Source organism: Xyrauchen texanus, chromosome 12 (genome assembly GCF_025860055.1).
Source record: "Xyrauchen texanus isolate HMW12.3.18 chromosome 12, RBS_HiC_50CHRs, whole genome shotgun sequence".
In the NCBI taxonomy this organism is placed as follows: Eukaryota; Metazoa; Chordata; class Actinopteri; order Cypriniformes; family Catostomidae; genus Xyrauchen; species Xyrauchen texanus.
Genome location: NC_068287.1, coordinates 42,135,087 through 42,156,691, shown reverse-complemented (window position 1 = coordinate 42,156,691; position 21,605 = coordinate 42,135,087). Strand labels below are relative to the sequence as shown.

The window sequence follows — 21,605 nt, the reverse complement described above, 5'->3', positions numbered from 1 at the left end:
AAAAAATTTGATCTCTGTGATTTCGACAGTGGCATGATTGTTGGTGCCAGATGGGCTGGTTTGAGTATTTCTGTAACTGCTGATCTCCTGGGATTTTCACACTAATTCTAAAAATGTTCTGTGAGCGGCAGATCTGAGGACAGAAATTCCTTGTTGATGAGAGAGGTCAACGGAGAATGGCCAGATTAGTTCATGCTGACAGAAAGGCTACGGTAACTCAGGTAACCACTCCGTACAATTGTAGTGAGCAGAATTGCATCTTAAAATGCACAACACATCGAACCTTGAGGTGGATGGGCTACAACAGCACAAGACCATGTTGGGAACTTTATTAGGACCAAAGAGTTCCTGATAAAGTGCTCAGTGAGTGTACAGTATATTCGCAATACAGACTACAACTTGCTGTTTATTTGCACATTAAATTACAAATATAAAGAGACCAGTGTGCTTCCGTACAACGTATTGTGAGCTTACAAATATATTGGTGCAATTTGTTATGCTGTTAACTGCATTAGTGAAGTAAAGATGATTGAATCAGTCAGAGAGTTGTTGTGTTCTCTTTCCCCTTCTCTGGAGAATACAAAATAACAGAGTATATTACAGTATGTCAACTGAAGCAACAGCTGGTTTGAATAGAAACCAACTAGACATCTATTGGTTTTAATTGTTTTACTGTTATGGGTCAGTGACGTGATGCTCATTTTTTGTATGGATCTAACAATGGCTTTAATACACCTCTACTATATTTTCAATTACCAAGCCAAAAATGTCTGTCCAGAGACAGTAAAAAAAGTCTAATTAAAAGCTTAAATTCTTGAAAAACATTTCACATTATTTCTTTAAAAAGATTTTTTCCACCAAATCAAAGACTTTTGGTGTAAGTTGCCATTTTGTTGTCATATGACCAAAAATGTCATATGAAAAATAAGTAAAAGACTCCTTTTAACCTTTTATTACATTTCTACGAACTCCACGTGTTATAATCTACAATAATAAAAGATTTCCCATCACCTCGGACAACCTTATTTGTCAATGAGCCTTATACTACAGTAGTTTATATCTTCTCATACTAAGTTGATAATACCTCCTATAGTATTAATCCATCCATTATCTAGTCTAAAAAACCTTGAGCAATTTGTGAGTTTGACGGGTGATTGACTAACACATATACTCAGATTCAAAGTATTACTGTGAGTCCCTGTTGTGATACTGAGCTGGCAGTAAATAGCCAACATATATGCTTGTTTTATGCTTGATCAGAGAGGTGATTTTTAGATGCAAAGTCCTAGACAAAGCTACTTCAGATTTCCTGTGACCTTAGTTACTCATACTGTCAATACAGACAATGAAAGTGTACTCGGCTGTCCGTGACTCAATTCTGACTCAAAGTGATGACAGTATTCCAATCACTGTAATCACGTAAGGTCAGTTGTGTTTTGGATTAAGATTAGATTGCACTTTACATTTAAGAGACATCACAAATGTCTACTGGTGATCTACAGAATCATGCCTCATATTTAAGTTCTTGTGATGTTTCAAGTCTTTGTTCTTGTTTTTTTTTTAAGGTCAGACTATCCTAAACACATCTGTCAGATGTTCATTACACAAACTCCTCAGCTTTGTGGAGAAATGTCCTTCTCTTCAGCACAAAAAAAAGCCCATCACAGGGGTTGTGAGCTCCTCTATTACCTCAGCAAGCCTCGGCGGTTATAGATAACAATGTTAGTCACACAATACATGTTCTGAATGTGCCCTGAGCTAATGTTTAAAACTATCCATCAGTATGTCTAAATACACACCACACCACCGCCCAGACTTATAACTCTTACAAGTGTCGTAAAAATCCATGCCAAACTTGGATTAGCTTGGGTGCAACTAGATGACCCCTTATGGTGTGTGTTTCCCCTGCCTTACTGGTGCTTCCAACGAGGGGGGTCAGTTCATAATTCAGTTATTAAGTTAAGAAGTATAACTTCTAAACTGTACATAGCTACACCTGACTGTTGAGATATTAACATCTCCAAACCACAGCCAGTTCAGTGCTGAAAAATATCCAGTTAAAGGATATCAGTGGTATGCATTAACAAATACAGTATATTTGAGAAATAAGTTTGTAAACAGGTCACAAAGAGGCTGCTATGCAGACAGGTCACTGTGGGTACCTGGGAGTGGAGCTTTCTCAGGAAACGGTGATTCAGGCTGTTCAAAATGTGTCAACAATCCGTTTGTCCGCTCTCTGGACTCAAAGGCCGTGTTGTTCCCTCAGGTGGAGCCTGGGGGTCATCCGGTGTCCCCAGCTCATGGAAAGATTTAGTCAGCTGGTTTGAGAGACTGTTCTAATGAGTCTGGGTATTGAGTCCATACGCTTTGGAAAACTGGACACCGGCTAATATGACTGGCCTGACAATATTTTATTTGCTACATTTATTCTCCTTCATAAAAGGGGAGAATTTCATCTTGTCCTTTCCCTTTTATACGGTTCTCTGGAATGCGTGATTGTGATTCCGGATAATCACAGCATTAAGGCTCAGGCATACTTAGTTTTTCTGAGTGCCGTTCCATCTCGTGCATGGTCGAACACTCAGCCTTTTAAAGGATAACTTTTGAAGGCAAGGGCCTATGGACGACTTCGTCACATGTGCACTACGACTGCTTTATGATACTCTTCCGTACTGTCAACAGCAAGCGCAAGCTCCGATGATGCGCACAGATGAGAATTGCTACGTGTCTAGAAAAACTTGGCTGCTCACGTGGGGACTGTGTTGATAACGAAATTACTATATAATATATATATACTATATATAATGCATACTGTGTGTAAGGCGTAATGGCACACGGAGTCAACGTCTTTTTAACTTAACATTGAGAAGAGGTAGATGAGGTAGTTCTGTCTTTTACAATTTAAGACACTGCTGAAAGAAAACCCCCACCTTAAACTAGCCTGGGCAGGAAGTTTGCTGGTCTTAGCTGGTTAAGATGGTCTCTTAGCCTGGCCACAAAAGTGTTCATGAGCTGGTCAAACCCCTCTAAAACCATCAAACCAGAGTAGCCTGACCAATTAAAACCAATTAAAACAAGCCTGGCTAAGACAAACCACCTTAGACTGATTTAAATTTTTTTCTTCAACAGGGCAATCAAGGCGCAATTAGTATGGCGGAAAGGTGCCATTGGGGGAAAAAAATAATAATCTAAAATTTGGAGAATAAAGTCAAAATGTCGACAATAAAGTCATAGCATTATGAGATTAAAGTTGTAAGAATAAAGTCAAGAGAATAAGTTGTTGAGCATTAAGTCAAAATCAACAGAAACAGCACGCCATTATCACAACGATAGCTAGCAGCTTCATCAATGCAAGAAAAAGAAAACTTTAATTTAGGATTTACCAACAAAGAAATATTTTGGTACATCAGCACAAAGTTATTATTGGGATCCGAACACTGAAGCTGAATTTATTCAGGAGAAAGAACCAGACAGATGTTCGTGCAGTCCCGCTATGGGACATTTAATAAATTATATTAATATATTTTGATAATTGAAAAGCAGTTGTACACGGTTTCAGAGGATAAAAAGTGTGTCTCCTGAAACACGTGTATAAAGCAAGTATATTCACTGATCCCTTGGCCAGGGGGGTTGATTATGTAATCGGATATGATGATTTTGATTTTCCAAAAAATATCATGAATATTTTTCTTTCATATCGTCCAGCCCTACTGTGCATTTGTAGCCTTACTGCCATTATGCAGAACGCAATTTGTGACTGCCATGTAAACAGACTAGGACTATTTGTATCATCCATTGGAGGGAAGAAGAGGAGGAGGAGGAAGAGAGAGAGAGAATGAATCGCTTATTGCACACTCTCACCATAATCTCCTTGGTTAACCAGATTTTAATTATTTATTTTGGCCTGTTTAAGTTTTACACTGCAGGGTCACATTACTCACATGTGTCTTCTAAGCAAATCTGTTCAATAAGAACAAATCTTTCCGTTGCATGACAATTACGCTTATCAAAGAAGCCCAATAAAACTTTACACTGTATTATGGTCATGAAAATTTTGATCTATCTTTAGACCTAATTTACACCTTTGCATGCACAGACTGTGGAGAATTTTCCGGCCCGGAAAAGAAACTTCAAAGTAGAATAATACTGGCTGTTGCATTGTTATCGGAGAAGCCAGTATTTCAATTTAGCATGTTTCCTAATTCTCTAATAACATATTATGGTCATTTTATGATTTAGTACAGTACAAATATTACACATAGCACCTTTAACAATGCTATTTAATGTAGGGTGACCATATGTCCTCTTTTTGCTGGACATGTCCTCTTTTTCAGACCTTAAAAAGTATCCGGGATTTCCAAATTTGCGAAAATGTTGGGGATTCGGCTTTAGTTGCATTATGATGTGCATCTGGTCTAATACTTCATTGTGTGTGCAGGGACAGATTACCGACCGGGCCAATGGGGCCAGTGCCCAGGGGCCCTTGACTGCCCGGGGGTGCCCTGGGCTTTAAGGCTGCATGATCTAGTTTGGTGACCCCCTGCTTGAAATCCCTTTTGGGCATGAACAACGACGTAGCAGCCACTGGGGACGGGGGAACATGTCCCCTTCACTCTTTTAAAAGGTGATTTTGTCTCCAGCACTTTTTCAAGCTAAACCCATGCAGAGTCCAAATTGTGGATTTGTATACAGTATTCTTTGCGTTTTGTTACTTTGGGCTGATTGAGCAACCATCCAGCCAATCACAGGTGAGTTTGTAATGCGTTTTAATGCTTAAAACCTCTACTGAAGTCTCTTTGAATTTCACACAAGATACTCATTTGTCGCCACCTTCTGGCATCACCAGAAATGGTCACTGAATGAATCATTAAATGGATCTGAACACATTTTGGTGAACCTAGTCATAACACTCGAACCACTTGGATAAATATAAATGCCACAAAGCACAAGCACAGAGTAAAAAAAAGGCAGCTGTGCACATGCACAATTGTCATTATTGTAACTGATTAAATAATTTATTAAATTTGTGCTCAGTCTTTTATTGTAATGTGTGAAACTGAACCAAGTGTTTCACAAGATGAACAAGAATATTTTTTTGCAATTCATTTTTAATAATTTAATCTTTAGAATACTACAAATATAATTATATAATACTTATATATGAATATATACTGTAATATATTAATACTGCATGTGTTGGGTCTGTGCGAGCCACATACTGACAGCTTTGTCCCCATTAATAGGAGTGCAATGCCCCTGGCTGCAGTGTTCGGATAACTTTGTGCTGATGTGCCAAAAGATGACAAAGGATATCTTTGTTGCTAAATTCTAAACTAAAATATGATTTAACTAAATAATCTACATCCATTTCTTTCATTGATGAAGCTGCTGACTATCGTTGTGATAATGACGTGTTGTTTCTGTTCATTTTTACTTTATTCTCAAAATAATATGACTTCAATCTCGTAATGCTACGACTTTATTCTCATAATTTTGACTTTATTTCAAAATATTATGACTTTAATCACGTAATTTGGATTTTATTCTAAAATATGACTTTTCTCATAATGCTACAACTTTAATCTCATAATTTTGACTTTATTCTCAATATATTATGACTTTATTTTTCTCATTATATTTATTTTATATTATATTACTCATTTAATACTCATTAATTTTACTTTATTCTCAAAATAATAAAACTTTAATCTTGTAATGCTAATACTTTAATCTCGTAATTTGGATTTTATTCTCAAAATATGACTTTTCTCATAATGCTACGTACTTTATTCTAATAATTTTTACTTTATTCTCAAAATAATAGCCTACAACTTTAATCTCGTAATGCCAATACTTTATTCTCAAAATATTATGACTTTAATCTCGTAATTTGGAAATTATTCTCAAAATATGACTATTCTCATAATTTTTACTTTATTCTCAAAGTAATACAACTTTAATCTCGTAATGCTAATACTTTATTCTCGAAATTTTGACTTTATTCTCAAAGTATTACGAATTTAATCTCGTAATTTTTTACTTTATTCTCAAAATATTACGACTAAATTACGACCAACAATGGCAAAAATAGTGGAAAGAGAAAACGAGAGGTTCAACGAAGTTAAGAAAGATAGGTCAACAAAGTCAGGAACAGGGGGGAATAATGTACATTTAGACTACTAAAGCTTTTCAGTCTAGTATTTTGGCGGACATCGCTGCTGTGGAAAACATTGCAAAATGTCCTTCAACGAAGGAAATATTAACATGAGAAAATACCTGGAACTTGATGAACTTTAGATACATACATATTTCTTGAACAATGAATACAAAACTAAGACGAAACTGACTAAAGAGACATAAAATTAGCATTTTTGATTGGACTAACATAGCAAATTCTGATTTGTGGCACAATCCTCTTTGTATACGTAACTTTAACAGACGCCAACAGGTGGCAGTAACGTGCTGATGTACTGCTCCTCTCTGCAGCGCCGAAGAAGACGAACAGTACAAACACGAGTTTACAGTCAAGTGGGAGATACGCAGTTTAGAAGAATTAACGATGAAAACAGAAACACAACACAAACAGCAGAAGAATGATAAGCAGTTCAGGTAATAAGATGCGTAATACAGCTTTAATAAATGTGTTCCGAGAGATTTGTGATTAAATCTGGCACTCATATCAGCTGAAAACGAAAATCGAGCGAAAAACAACAACAGTTGGAATGCGGAATAATTCAGTTTATCCATATACGTCACGAAATGCCGAAAAGAACGTTGTAAGTTTAAATTTGAAGTAAGAAGATTGCGAACATTCTATTTTGCCCACCACATTTGGCACATGCGCAGTGCTGGACAGGAGAATGTGATTCTTTGGTACTTTGAGTATCCATACATCCTTGTAAACAATGGTTCAGTGGTGTTATTTTATTATTATTTTTTAAATTGCTGGTACATGTGTTTTTGAATCAAAACTAAGCAAGATGTAGGAAGGTAGACTATGTTTTGAATATTTAGCCCCAGTTTCCCCATGTACTGTTATAACATGTTGCATAAGTGTAGTATTGAAATGTTGACAGTACTGCATTCTCCTAAAACCAATACTTTATTTTGATTTTGGCAGAGCATGGAACACTGCTAAAGTTATATAGTTCACCCCAAAATATAAATTATTTCATCATATACTCATGGGATCCCAGATGTCTTCTGCTGAACACAAACAAAGATTTAAGAAGAATATATTAGCTCTGTACATAGGAGGGTTGTTTGAAAGTAGATTTATATTGCAAAAAGGCTTAAATATTGATCTCACCCACACCTGTCATATCACTTCTGAAGACATGGATTAAACCACTGGAGTCATATGGATTACTTTTACTTTCTTGAGAGTAAATGATGTGAGAATTTCCCTTTTTGAGTGTACTATTAATTGAACAACTTTTAAAAAGTTTAGAAATAAAAATGAAAAACAAAATTATTCATTGTATTTTTCTCTTAAAGGTGCTGTAAGCGATTCCTACTCCCTGAAACATATTAATGAAATAAGTGTCAAAAAAAGAATTTGAAATCTGTTTAACAAGATTACAAACATTACCTCGAAAAAACGGTTTTATTTTTTCAGTTTGTTGACTTTTTTTTACAGACTCAAAGACTCATCTCCTGAGTCTTCTGGTCTCATCATGCCAGGGTCTGAAGGGGCAGAGGCTATAATAACATTAATGTGAAGAGGGAAAAGAAATATAACAAGTAAACTGTTAATTCAGCCAATCCTAAAGCTGCGTACACACTGCCAGCGACATCGCGCGCGACAGCGACTCCATCCCACAATGAGAGCATAGCGACTTCCGGTGACACGAGCTGTCGTGACCATTGGCGACTAGATGTGGGCGTGTCCAGCGACGCGACAAAGTTGAGACAAGTTCAACTTTATTCAAATGAAGAGCGACTAACGGAAGCGACAGCCAATAGGAGAGAAGACGGGAGAGCTCACGTGATCCTTCTCTCTCTCTCTCTCTCTCTCTCTCTCAGCTCCTGCAGTAACGGAAAGATGGATGAAAGGCTAATTCTTGCTGTTAGAAATTTTCCAGTCTCTTCCCACGTACAAGGACATTTTTAAGAAAAATACTGCGTGGAAAGGTGTATCTGAGATCGCGGGAATTTTGTGGACCCAGACAGACCGGTATTTGCATTTTCACCGCTCTGGCAAACAGCACGCCTTGTTTCTCATTCATCTTTGATATAAAGCATTTTATGTACTGATTCCATTTATATTTAGTCTTTTCCCTCCAAAATGTTTGTTTTTAGTGGCAAGAAAAGCGATTCGCTGTCAACAGCAATGGAATGACATCCGTGAATGTCATTTATAAATGTTACTAGGCAACCAGTAGTGGGAACACCCACTAGCGACTTCACCGCCAGCCACTGGCGACCTGCAGCGACAAAGTCGGTTAAGTACGGTTTAACAAGATAACTAGTTTAATGTGATTTAAACTTGATCAGATACTGTCAACCTTAAAGCATCGATTTAGCTAGCTATCTATAGCCATACATCCAAACAATATCTAACGTTACGTAGGTCCCAGTTTATAGGACTATATCACCGTGCACAGAAATGTTAATATAACAAGTACACAAGCATGTACCACTACATGTTAGCCGGTTTTATTTGTTGGTTTGTTTGCTAAACGTTAACCTTACCTGTCAGAGTCCCAGTCATAGCGCCGCTACATTCATCAGTAGTTTTGGAGGAGGACTCGTGTGGTGGGCGTGTTGAAGGAGGACTCGTGTGGTGGGCGTGTTGGAGGAGGACTCGTGTGGTGGGCGTGTTGGAGAAGGACTCGTGTGGTGGGCGTGTTGGAGGAGGACTCGTGTGGTGGGCGTGTTGGAGGAGGACTCGTGTGGTGGGCGTGTTGGAGGAGGACTCGTGTGGTGGGCGTGTTGGAGGAGGACTCGTGTGGTGGGCGTGTTGAAGGAGGACTCGTGTGGTGGGCGTGTTGAAGGAGGACTCGTTTGGTGGGCATGTTGAAGGAGGACTCGTTTGGTGGGCATGTTGAAGGAAGCTCTGTGGCAGGAGGATGCTGAGAGGATGACTGCACTGGCTTGGTCTTCTTGCAGTCAAAGACGGAGCAACTTTCTGCTCTTAAGTTTATTCCGTGCACTGTCAAGTGCTTCATCAGATTTGTCATGTTGCCGGTCTTGGGAGCAATTATCTTGTCGCAAATAGCCTGGTGAAACTTAGCCACACTTTTGATCTTTTCCACATGTTTTCCATCTATGGGGGTTGTGACGCACACAATACAGCCTCACAAGTAAGCCATGTCTCTGGGCATAACTGGCATAAATTTGTATTTTTCCTTGATGCCTAAACGCAGCCAATCACCAGCACTTTTAGATTTGGGCACATCTAGCATGCCACATGCTTATCACTGATGTTGATGAGATTAACCCCTTAGGTATCGAAATTTGGTACCAAACGACAAGACATTTTTTGATACTCGATAGTTTAGAGGCAATTCGGTCGGTGTCTAAAATATATCGAACTCGATACCCAGCCCTAGTCATAAAATATGTCACCTGTCTCTGTGACAGCTCTAGACTCTGTAAACAGCAAAAAAAAAATGTGTCTGTGGGCCGTGGTCTCTGACTCATTGCAGTGAATTATTGAGGCTTTCTGCCATTTTTCTGCCTTGTTGTTGAGGGCGCTATTTTGTTGCTGTCACTTTTAAAACGGTTTCTGCATGATGTCTGTCTCAATAAAGCTCATTTGGTATCTTTTGGAGTGAGGTGTTTTGGAAAGAGGGGGCATGGCTGATTCAACAGCTCAGTTTCGTGGAAGTAGAATGGCTGAAATCGCTATAGCAGCACCTTTAATGACATTATATTTTTTTGGAATGACCCACCAAGTTAAATTACTTTTAAGTGTGAATTAAACACTGAGTTCTGATTAATCACAGTTCACATGTTCCCCTCTCATTTTTCCTAAACTTCCAGAGACGTGTATATATAATTGAATTACTGTTAATATCTAATAAAAATTTTGTTCTTGTGTTCTAAAAGTATGAAGAAGTCAAAGAAACATTCTGATCCTTCGTCAGACGATCACCTTCAGCGGATACCTCAGCGTTTGCGTGACATCATGAAGAGCAAGGAGAGGATGAAACAAGGTTCCCAGAAGAGGAAGAAGAAAGGTAAGTGCTGGACTGACACATTTTCATTATTAAGTTCGAATACATGGACTGTAATTGCTGCTAATTATGCAACACAATATGTCTTTGAACAACAGACCCATATTTGGGACATTTTAACATGGGCATATCACTGGAATGGCAGATTTTTAAAGACCTTTTAAGAGTCTTTAAAAATCAATTAATAAATGAAAAGGTAAAGCATGAAGAAGGATGGGTTGTCATTCAAGCCTTGAATATTTCAGATGGTGATGTTAATATCGATAAGATAAGTGATGTTGAGGCAAAGAGAGAGATGTTACTTCATACACCCCAAAGGATTCAGTGTGACCGTGAGGTGCAGTATGCATTATGTGAGCTGCATATTGTCTGGGCTCTGTCTGCATACGCTATTTGTGGGTCACTAACTCCTATTGCACAAGGTCATAGCCCAAGGCAAGGGCAATGAAGGAGGAATGAAGCATGCCGTATGCTCATATATGTTTGTACACAATACTGTGCAAAAGTCTTAGGCACTAAAGATGTTTCACAAAAGCATTTGTCTTAAGATGGTTATTTATATCTTCAGCTTTAGTGTGTCAGTAGGAAATATAAATGTTAGACTCCCAAACATTACTTTTGCAAACAGAAAAGATTAGAATAGAAGAACAGGGAGTCCTGCAACTGATGTCATGTTCCCCACAGACCCCCCCTGAATATTGAGTCAGTCTGAGATTACATAAAGAGACAGAAGCGATTGAGACAGCCGAAATACATAGAAGAACGGTGGCGAATTCTCCAAGAAGCTTCGACATCTGATCTGCCAACAACAAAGACAAACTGTGTCCAGGTGTATCTAGGAGAATTGGTGCCGTTTTAAAGGCAAAGGTGGTCACAAGAAATATTGATTTAGCTTTTTATGTTTACTGGACTGTGTATGACAAAGTGATAAATGAAAACTATTAATGTCTTTATTTTATGAAGACATCCTCACTATGCAACATTTTACCCAAGTGCCTAAAACCGTTGCACAGTACAGTATATATTTCTGTTATTTCAGCCTCTACACCAAAACTGCCAAAAGGAGTACAAGGAGATATTCCTGTTCCACTCTTCCGCAAAGGGAGACAGGAGTCAGAGAAAGCATACCTCCGCCGCATGACGGAAGAGAGTGAGCATGTTTTATTCCTCACTAACAACCAGATAGATCGAAAACCAGAGCTGGAAGTGAAAAAAGAAGAGGAACAGACAGTAGAGAAGAAATCTACTAAAAAGAAAGGGTTAGTGCAACCTGCATTGCTGGTTTATCTCGACTAATTATAGTGTATATTTTATGCTGCCTTCATGTGCTGTCGGTTACGTGTTCATGTGCTTTGTTGTCAGAAAGGACAGGAATCCTGTTTTTTTTTATTTTTTATTATTAATTCTACTTACACAACACTAAACAAACAAACAAAAACAACAATGATGGAATGATGACAACGAGACCATTGTGGTTGTAATTTTATCAATTTTCACAATCATCTTTATATAAATTAAGTATCTTCTGTTTATACTTGTATTTAAATTGGAGAATGTTTGAACAACATTTTAGATCATTTTCTAAGAAATTCCATCTTTTCACACCAGAAACTGAAACACACATTTGTTTGAGGGTATTTCTAGCAAAAGGGTGTTTAAAGTCTTTATTTCTTCTGCTTGTCCCACTATTTACAGTAAAAAGAGTTTGCAGTCCATGCGGTAACAAGCAGTATTTTGCTTTATGAACAACTAATAAAGTTTGTAAAGCAACCAAATCCTTCAGTTTGAGTAGTCCTGACTCCAGAAACAGTCCTGTAGTATGTTCTCTTGGAGCAACTCCATTAATTATTCTTATGGCTCTTTTTTGCAAAATAAATAAGGGCATTAAATTAGTGAAATAAGAATTACCCCATATCTCCAAACAATACATCAAATATGGCAAAATAAAGGAACAATATAGGATTCTCATTGCCTTATAATTTAACATAAACTTTACTTTACTCAAAACGGCAATGTTTTTACAAATTGTATTTCTTACATAAGATATATGTGACTTCCATTTAAATTTTTCATCAATGAGTACTCCTAAAAACCTAAATTCTGACACTCTCTCAATAATTATTCTATTTAAAGTCAAACATTTACAGGGCATTTTTGATTTGTAAACAACATACATTTTGTTTTACTTAAATTTAACGACATTTCTGAAGTAGAACCAATTCTTGTTCAATAGTTTTCATTAATATTTTGATGTTCTTTCCCGATACAAAAAAATTAGTATCGTCCGCAAAAAGAACAAAACGTAAAATCTTTGATTCATCACAGAGATCATTAATATATAAAGTAAATAATTTTGGCCCCAGCACAGAGCCTTGAGGGACTCCACACTGTATTATTTCCAACTTAGATTCATGGCCTATATACTCTACATATTGTTGTCTATTTTCTAAATAACTAATAATCCAGTTTAATACTACACCTCTAATACCATATGTCTGTAATTTAGATATCAATATACCATGATCAAGAGTGTCGAAGGCCTTTTTAAGGTCAATAAAAACACCAACTGTGTGATTTTTATTCTCCAATTCTGTGGTAATGTCTTCTGTGATTTTCATCAAAGCCATAGCTGTTGAGCGGGTGCTTCGAAACCCAAACTGATTATCATGAATCAAAGAATGTTTTTCAAGAAAATAATCCAATTTTTTAATAAAAAGCTTCTCCAGAATTTTTGAAAATTGCGAAAGCAAAGATATAGGCCTATAATTTGTGAGACTATGCCTATCACCAGATTTAAAAGGGGGAATAATTTTAGCCACCTTCATTTTATCTGGAAAGAAACCTGTATTAAAAGACAAATTGATTATATATTTTAATGGTCTACTAATGCAACTTATAGTTTCTTTAACAATATACATATCTAAGCCATCACTATCGCATGAATGTTTACTTTTTAATTTAGAGACAATAGAAAGAATTTCACTCTCACTAACTTCATCAACAAAAAGAGATTGCATGACTATGCTTTCACCTGTCCAGCTTTTATTTTCATTATGTAGTGGTATAGTTTTGGCAAGATTTGGACCAACATTGCAGAAAAATGAATTAAATTCATGAGCCATTTTTTTCACCACTTATCTCGACGTTCTGTTCATTCATTAAGTATAATGGCTGACAATATTTCATTTCACTGCCCATAACCTCCCTTAAGACTTTCCACATTCTTTTGATGTTACTTTTATTATCCATCAACAAGTTTATATAATAATCTTTCTTTGCACGTCTCATTATAGTAGTCAGCTTATTTTTATAGGCTTTATATTTTTTTTCTGCATTTACTGTCCGATATTTTACAAAGTCCCGATAAAGCTTATTCTTATTTTTACACAATTTCAATATACCCTTCGTTAACCAAGGTTTTTTTATTATTTCTGACTTTATCATTCAATATTTTGATTGGACAATTTTTATTATATAACCCTAGATACTTCCGCGACCCTGTACACAGGATAAGCGGTTGGATCGATGGATGGAACCATAGATACTTTTTAAAAAATAATTCATAAGCCTTATTAACATTATTTGTACTATAAACATTGTCCCATTGTTCTTTCATAAGATCATCCCTGAATCTATTTAGTCTTTCCTCCGTTCTTAACCTAATAACTTTACTAGACTTTTCTTTATTTATTTTTACTTCACAGAGGTGAGTTACAAAAGACCACTTTTGACCGTTTTTTCAAATATATTTACAAAAATGTTATCAATTAATGTGGCACAACTGGAAGTTATTCGACTAGGCCTAGTAATGGTAGGATAAAGACCTCTGCTATACATTAAATCAAGAATCAAGATTTTGACACCATAATACATATCACTCCATAATACACAGCAGGTTAGCCTGCTGGCGATAATGGAAATTTGGTCAAATTCAAGCTATTTTCACTGTGTAAAAATGTACAACATGCATAGAATGGTTGCAGATATACATACATAAAAATGAACAAAACCTGTTGTTCACTACAGAAACGGTACACTTCTCCGCCATGTTGAAAGTTTAGGACTCCTCCCATCTCGGAAACCCAGCTGAAACCGAATCAAATTTTGAAGTATTATTATTATTGGTTAAATTAAGTTTAAATAGTTGTGCTCATAAGTTAACATACTTTAAAAGTTTGCATTGCATAACATTGTTTTTTATTTAATACTGCTCCAAATAAGATGCACAATAGATATTTAAAGGGGGTTGTTCACCCAAAAATTAAAATTCTCTCATCATTTACTCACATGCCATCCCAGATGTGTATGACTTTCCTTCTTCTGCAGAACACAAACAAAGATTTTTAGAAGAATATCTCAGATCTGTAGGTTCATACAATGCAAGTGAATGGTGACCAGAAAATTGAAGCTCCAAACATCACATAAAGGCAGCATAAAAGTAATCCATATGACTCCAGTGGTTAAATCAATGTCTTCTGAAGTGATATGATTGGTGTGGGTGATAAACAGATTCATATTTCAACCCTTTATTTATTATAAATTGCACTTTCACTTTTAGTATGTGAAAGTGAAAATGGAGATTTAAAGTAAAAACATTTTTAAATATTTATCTGTTTCTCAACATAAAAGATACAGAACTGTACAAACAAAATCTGCAGTCTACAGTAACCCTCATGAAAAACTGAGGGGCTAACAGCTAACAGTATGTAGTCATCGTTCTCATTTGTTTAATCTTAGGTTAAGTAAATCAAAACTACTGCAACAGAAAAAAAAGTTAGACCAGCGACAGGAACGTGAAGAAGAAGAGATGTTTAAAGGTATGGATTCATTTTTTTTAAACTTACTCTGTAAAATTCAGTATCCTCATCAAACCTCAAAACTTATCCTGAGCATCATTCCCCTTCCTCTTTAAGATGAGGTACCGTTTGGAGAGGTTGCAATGGCTCCACCATCACTAAGTGTGAAACCAAAGAAAGCCCCAGTCAAACCTCAGGTAACTGTTTTACATGTATCTGCTCCTCTTTGGAGTGTTTATCTCATTTTATTGTTTGTTCATAACTTATGTAATTCCACCTCCAGGGGGCACCCAAATGTCTGCTCCTGAACTCGCTGCTGGGGCACAGTCCTGTGTCAGTGGCAAAACCCTCTATGGCGAGGAAGAGGATGATGGAGGAAGAGAGGGAACGAGTTGTACAGCTGTACAGAAATATGAAGAAACAGCAGAGAGACAAACACGAGAAAGACAAAGCTGCTTGGAGGAAATCCACATGAGACTGTACTAGTTTTATATTATCATATATTGCTGTAATGTATTTGCATCATCCACAACAATAAAAATCCTTTTTGAAATCTGGAACATGAAGAGTACACAAGGAAATTGTTATCAATGGTACAAGTGGGCTTAGAGGAACTGGGGGTGTAAATCATTCAAATATAATGTTCACACTTTTACGTTATGCACAGTGTGTTTAGATACATTTTGTCCTTTAAAACAGCGAATGAGTCATAAACAAAACATAAAAATTAACAGAAGAGATACAGGTTTACCAAATATTAAAGTATTAGCATAATATGAGACAAAAGATGACCACATACTAATACTTTTTCAATAGAGTTCAAAATGCGTACTATGTCAGATTTCACCGTATTAACCGTATATGAACTATAACATTTTTAGGTGGCACGTAACGTAAGAAGCCTTAACAGAAAGCCCTCTTTGTGTACCGTTGCAATAGTGTATTATTTTCTTGAAATGATGGAAATATAACAACAATAGACCCCATGTGTAGACAGCATCCCACTCCAGACGCCCACTTCAGTCCAAAAATACGGCCCCTGTAACTGGCCTCGTGCCATAGATCGATGTCATGCAACATCAAAAGAGGAGAAACTCACAATCAAAGCGGTTGCCATAGCAACGGCCCAGCCGGATTCCACCAATCAATGAGCCCCATGAGGCTGAGAGATGCTCAGTGATATGCCAGCGTCCTACATAAAGAGTGCGGGACAGGGAAACTGGGCTGCACAAATAGAGAGATATAGAGTATATCGGAGTGTTAAACCGATAGCTTCTAAAAAAGAAGGAAGGAATTAATACAGATCTAAACATGGTGAACTCATTTGGTGGGAGCGTTCCTGCCATGATCTATCTGGCCAACCTTTGTGTTGTACTTTGTGTCCAGATGGTATCAGTGGAAGGAGGTAAGATTATGGATTTGTGTGTTTTGAAGTTGTTGCTGGAATTATGTCCAAGCACCTTTTGATACCATTTAGTTCTATTGTTGCATGTTATGCAACAAGCTGTATTTTCTCTTAATCAAGGAACAATATGTCGATTCTACTACACAGCAGCATACATTATAAAAGTCGTAGATTGGTTATTATAGGAAGTAAACATTACTTTCCTCTAAAAAGCCTTCTGTGTCAGCAAATCTGTGTAATTTATATATATATATATATATATATATATATATATATATATATATATATATATATATATTTGCTATAATTGCATAATTTGCTTAAAAGCAGAATGCAATATGAGACCTTGAAGTCCATTGTTAAAAAATATGAACACGTTCTATTAATTATTGAATTTTGTGACATCTCATTTTATGAAAAACATAGACACTTCGATTATCCTCCCCCTCTCAACGCTGTTGGATTTACTTAAAATATATATGTAGCATTTTTGCATTACACGTTTCAAGTAAATTCAATTTAAGGTCATTTTATATCAGCATAACTAGAAAGCCTTTGTTTGGTATACACAGATGTATTAGTTTATTCAACTGTATTTATTTAAAAAGATATGTTATATAAATAATAGCATGTTGTTTCAAATGAACTTTTATTTTTCTGTTTCTACTAAATGTATTTGAATCAAAAGAAAATAATGATGATGTGGTCAGACTTTAAACAATTGATTCCCCCAAGAAGTGCAGATAAAGCTGAACCTCCACTACTGTATGCTCATTTAAATGCACAAGAAAAAATGACATGGATTGAACAAGATCCAACTTCACCAAAGGGAACACTAACCCCCCTGATGTTGACTTTACACGAAACAACTTATTACGAAAACGAGCTAAAATCATGCTCTGGATCTTCCTTGTGGGGCACACATATGTTCTCCATATGTTAGCCTCAGTCACCATTCATTTTTACTGTATTCTGCCTAACATCTCATATATTACAGTGGTTCTCAAACTTTTTTTGATGAACGCCCCCCTACTTCATTCTCTTACCCCAGCAAATCAACTGATATACTCCCAAGTGTAGATAAACATTTTAATGCAAAGAGGAACTTGACGTTAGGTTTTATTATTATGACTGATAAACGCCCCCCATTTATAACCTAACATCCCCCTCTTTACTAATTTGCTCTCAGCGCCCCCTGGCATCCTTTGAACTTTATGAACCCCTGTCCTACTGCGTTCCACGGAAGAAATTAATTTAGGTTTGGATTGAAACATCATGAGGGTGAGTAAATGATGACAGAATTTGAATTGTGGGTGAGCTATCCCTTTAAATTGCTACTATTATAAATCTGTCAAGACATTATATTCACAAAGACACAATATTCAGAAAGATTCAACTCAAAATATGCACACAAAAAAATCTTTATAATACCAATAAATATTTTTGAATACTTAAAACTATTTTTTTTTACATAGCTTAACATAGCTGCTTCAGTTTCCCTCTTTCTGAACACAGTCTTGTCTCTAATGTCCCATTACTGCAGGTGCACTGAAGCAGGAGACTGTTTTGGAGAGCAGTGCTGCAACCCTGAATCATTCAATGGCTCTGGTGCAGCGTATGGAGGCTCTCCTGACACATGGAAATGCCAGCGATGTGATTTTACGTGTTCAGACTCTCAACACAGACGAGGTGAAAGTGATCCATGTCCACTCGCTGGTGTTGACACTACAGAGCGACATGTTTGATGAGCTACTACAGACACGTAACTCCAGTACAATTGTCCTCAGAGAGCCTGCTAACTGTGCAGCTGTCTTTGATAAGTTCATTAGGTGAGTGCTCCAACTTAAAATTACTAATTGGTCATTTAACAAACACTTTTATCCAAAGTGACTGTCAGTACACTTTGTAAGAACAGTCCCCATGGAGCATCCCAGTGTGTTGCTCAATGGTGCTTATACTGTATATTGCCAAAGTCTCTCTAGAAAGTCAGTCCACTGTCGGCCATCTTTGGAACGCTCTGGAGAGGCTATTTCCAATCATGCCAGATCAGCTCCTATCTACTTGAATGAAGAAGACAGAAATCTCAAAAACGGTTGGTCAAGATTGCGATCAAAGAACATATTTCAACTCATCAAACCAAATCTGACAATACTGGAATCATAAATTGGGATTCTTAACTTCAGATTACGTTAAAAAACAAAATTATCCTGGCTTGTATAGCTAATGCTGATGCATGCTCTAGAGTTGCTTGACAGGTGATGTCTGTATCTAAAAGGTGGCTGTAAGTTGGGGCTTCCTTTCTATAGTCGTTGACAGTTGGGCACTCAGAGCTCCTTGGTCAAAGTGGCCCATATCTGCTAAATAATCTCTGATATTACCCCTCTGTGGATGTGAACCTAAACCAAAAGTTGGTATAAGGAAAACATCTTATGATGTAATATTTTTGCCTTTTAGTTAATAGTAATGTAGTTTATCACTCTTTGACTGATCTCATATCATCTCAGATGTTTTGGAGTTCAAACCCATGACATTTGTAATGTCAGTTTCATGGGTTTCATTCCAATGGGAATGCACAAATGTATAAAATATAAATTCAAGGTACATACCTTGAATACATTCTAATTCACCTTGGAAAAAAGTGTTTGCTAAGTGCACAAATGTAAATATACATGCACCTTCTCAGCTGAGTTTTACTTTCAAGGACAAGAACAAAATATTTATTTTAAATAGGGTTGCACCGATGTATCAATTATTGACCAAATTAAAACCATCTGCATATCTGTTGTAAGCATGAAAATGGCCTTTTGTGATTTAAAATATAGTCTGCATTCAGCACTTCATTCAGCGCTGTGTGAACAAGCGGCGCCCTCTAGCGGTATGGATGGAATCATCCATTAGCTATTATTCCACTGTAATACAGAATTTTTCACTTCAATCACCATGTTATCATGTTTAGTTATTCTTGTACCTCTTTGTAAATTTTTAAAGCAATATTCCTCATTAAAATCTGATGACAAAATAAGGAAAGTGGTAAACAAAAATATTAATATCAGTGCATCTCTAATTTTAAATGAATGAAGATTTCACCTCTAGTGCACGCAATGATTTCACTCATTGCCCGTCTAATGCAGTTTAGTGTTTTGCTCAAGGGCGCAATGATGGTACATCAAGCAAAATGTCCAGGTTTCAACGTATAACTCTGCCTCATATTATGTTAAATAAATGAAATAATGAAGAATAGAAAAGAGACAGTTCTTCAGGAAACCATTGAGGCCAGTGTTCAATTGTGTTGCACGTGTTTAATTCAACATACTATGTGGCCTGAGCTCTTTCTCTATTCAGGTACTTATACTGTGGTGACATCACAGTACGTCTGAGCCAGGCCATTCCTCTACACAAACTCGCCAGCAAGTACCACGTATGGGACCTTCAGCAGGGCCTTACCCAATATATGACCCAGCACCTGTCCAGCGATTCCCCTGCAGGTCATGTGGTTGGCTGGTACCAATATTCTGTGCAGATCGGCGATGTAACCCTGCAGAATAATTGCTTGCAGTACCTCTCCTGGAACCTTTCATCGGTTCTACAGAGTGCAGAATGGAGTTCCGTTGGTGAAGAACTTCTGCTCTCTTTACTGCAGCGTTCAGACCTTGTTCTGCAGAGTGAACTTGAGTTGTACGAAGCTCTGGAAGCTTGGATAAACCAGAACCAGCCGTCTAATGCAACAGCTGAGAACGCACTTAAAGCAATACGTTACGCAATGATATCTCCACAACATCTGTTTCATCTGCAGAAGAAGTCAGCACTGATGCTGAAATATTACGAGTCGGTACGTGATCTACTCTTCCTAGCCTTCCAGTTCCATGCAGCCTCACCTGTGCAGCTTGCAAAGTACTTCGACGTTAACTGCAGCCTCTTTATGCCACGTAACTACCTATCACCAGCTTGGGGTTCACCTTGGGTGATCAACAACCCTACACGAGATGACCGCAGCTTCAGTTTTCAGACTCAGCTTGGACCTAGTGGCCACGATGTGAGCAAACGTGTTATGTGGAACGCCCTCTTCTCTCCACGTTGGCTTCCACTCAGTGTGCGATCCGCATTTCCCGAGCATGGATCCATGCAGCCTACTCGTACCGATGGAGGCCGCCCAAGAATCATTGTCACACCTGCGACCTCAAGTCCAGACTTTGCTGGTGTCAGCTTTCAAAAAACGGTTATTGTAGCAGCACGGAAGCAGGGGAAAGTGGTTGTGCGTCATGTCTACAACTTCCACCAGAACACAGAGGAAGTGGGCGACTTCCTGTTGGATGCAGACCTGCAGCGTAGAGCATCAGAATACCTCATTGACAGCTCGCTCTACCTCCATATTATTGTCAAGCCTCTCTACCACAGTCTCATAGTAGGGAAAAAATAAAGGTCTAGTTTCACTACTGATGATTTCTGATGCCCTACTTACGTTAAGACAAGTTGTACACCGAAACTCTCTTTATATAGACTTTTTGGAAATCAAAAATGTTTGGCTAAGCACTTAATTTTATTGTTGATGTTCTAATTGTTTCTTCAGTAACATGTTTACCACGGTGCATGAAAGTTACAATTGCATTTACTGAAGCCATTATAGACCATTTTTATAATGCAATAAATAATTTACAATTGCCATCTTGTAAAGGTAACAGTGAGCATGCTTTGATTACTTTTAGAAAATGTAATTGTTCTTTGCTGATTAAAGATGAATACATTAATACAATGTCTTAGTTTTCATTTTAATATATTCTGAGTTAATTTACACAGTTATGTTATATCCTAATTAGTGTTAAGTTTAAATAAAATCGTATTCCTGAACACACAAATTACTGTCTATTTATAACCTAGCATTGGTATTATTTTAGCAAGAGGTTTGCCAAGATAAAACATCTTATTGAATTATTATATTTGATTATATATTTTGTGTTGAATAACAAACTATATTGTAGCTCTGACTGTTAGTTTGCTGTTTTATACGAGGTTTATTTCAGGAAGTGTAAAAATTAAAGTGGTGGTTCACCCAAAAATGTTAATTCTCTCATCATTTATTCACTCTCATGCCATTCCAGATGTGCATGACTGTCTTTCTTCTGCTGAACATAAACTAAGATTTTTATAAGAATATCTCAGCTCTGTAGGTCCATACAAAACAAGTGAATGTAACCAAAATGTTGAAGCTCCAAAAAGTATATAAAG

The 21,605-nt window shown here is 37.0% G+C and overlaps 2 protein-coding genes across 2 annotated transcripts; both read left to right on the top strand.

The window, feature by feature from the left end:
- Nucleotides 1-6,491: 6,491 nt before the first annotated feature.
- On the top strand, nt 6,492-15,531 carry ccdc137 (coiled-coil domain containing 137). Its single transcript, XM_052139953.1, has 6 exons — nt 6,492-6,609; nt 10,054-10,184; nt 11,221-11,440; nt 14,919-14,998; nt 15,095-15,174; nt 15,261-15,531. The coding sequence occupies exons 1-6, from the start codon at nt 6,560-6,562 to the stop codon at nt 15,450-15,452; spliced, it is 753 nt and encodes a 250-aa protein (XP_051995913.1). The 5' UTR covers nt 6,492-6,559; the 3' UTR covers nt 15,453-15,531.
- A 650-nt stretch (nt 15,532-16,181) lies between these two features.
- On the top strand, nt 16,182-21,270 carry LOC127653300 (BTB/POZ domain-containing protein 17-like). Its single transcript, XM_052139945.1, has 3 exons — nt 16,182-16,382; nt 17,926-18,211; nt 19,725-21,270. The coding sequence occupies exons 1-3, from the start codon at nt 16,289-16,291 to the stop codon at nt 20,797-20,799; spliced, it is 1,455 nt and encodes a 484-aa protein (XP_051995905.1). The 5' UTR covers nt 16,182-16,288; the 3' UTR covers nt 20,800-21,270.
- The last annotated feature ends 335 nt before the right edge of the window (nt 21,271-21,605 follow it).

Excerpts from the sequence above, each read along its gene's own strand:
- LOC127653300 (XM_052139945.1), top strand. The coding sequence starts at position 16,289 with ATGGTGAACTCATTTGGTGGGAGCGTTCCTGCCATGATCTATCTGGCC. Across the intron at positions 16,383-17,925 it reads GATGGTATCAGTGGAAGGAG|GTGCACTGAAGCAGGAGACT; the intron begins GTAAGATTATGG and ends CCATTACTGCAG. Across the intron at positions 18,212-19,724 it reads GTCTTTGATAAGTTCATTAG|GTACTTATACTGTGGTGACA; the intron begins GTGAGTGCTCCA and ends TTCTCTATTCAG.
- ccdc137 (XM_052139953.1), top strand. The coding sequence starts at position 6,560 with ATGAAAACAGAAACACAACACAAACAGCAGAAGAATGATAAGCAGTTC. Across the intron at positions 14,999-15,094 it reads AGAAGAAGAGATGTTTAAAG|ATGAGGTACCGTTTGGAGAG; the intron begins GTATGGATTCAT and ends TTCCTCTTTAAG. Across the intron at positions 15,175-15,260 it reads AAGCCCCAGTCAAACCTCAG|GGGGCACCCAAATGTCTGCT; the intron begins GTAACTGTTTTA and ends TTCCACCTCCAG.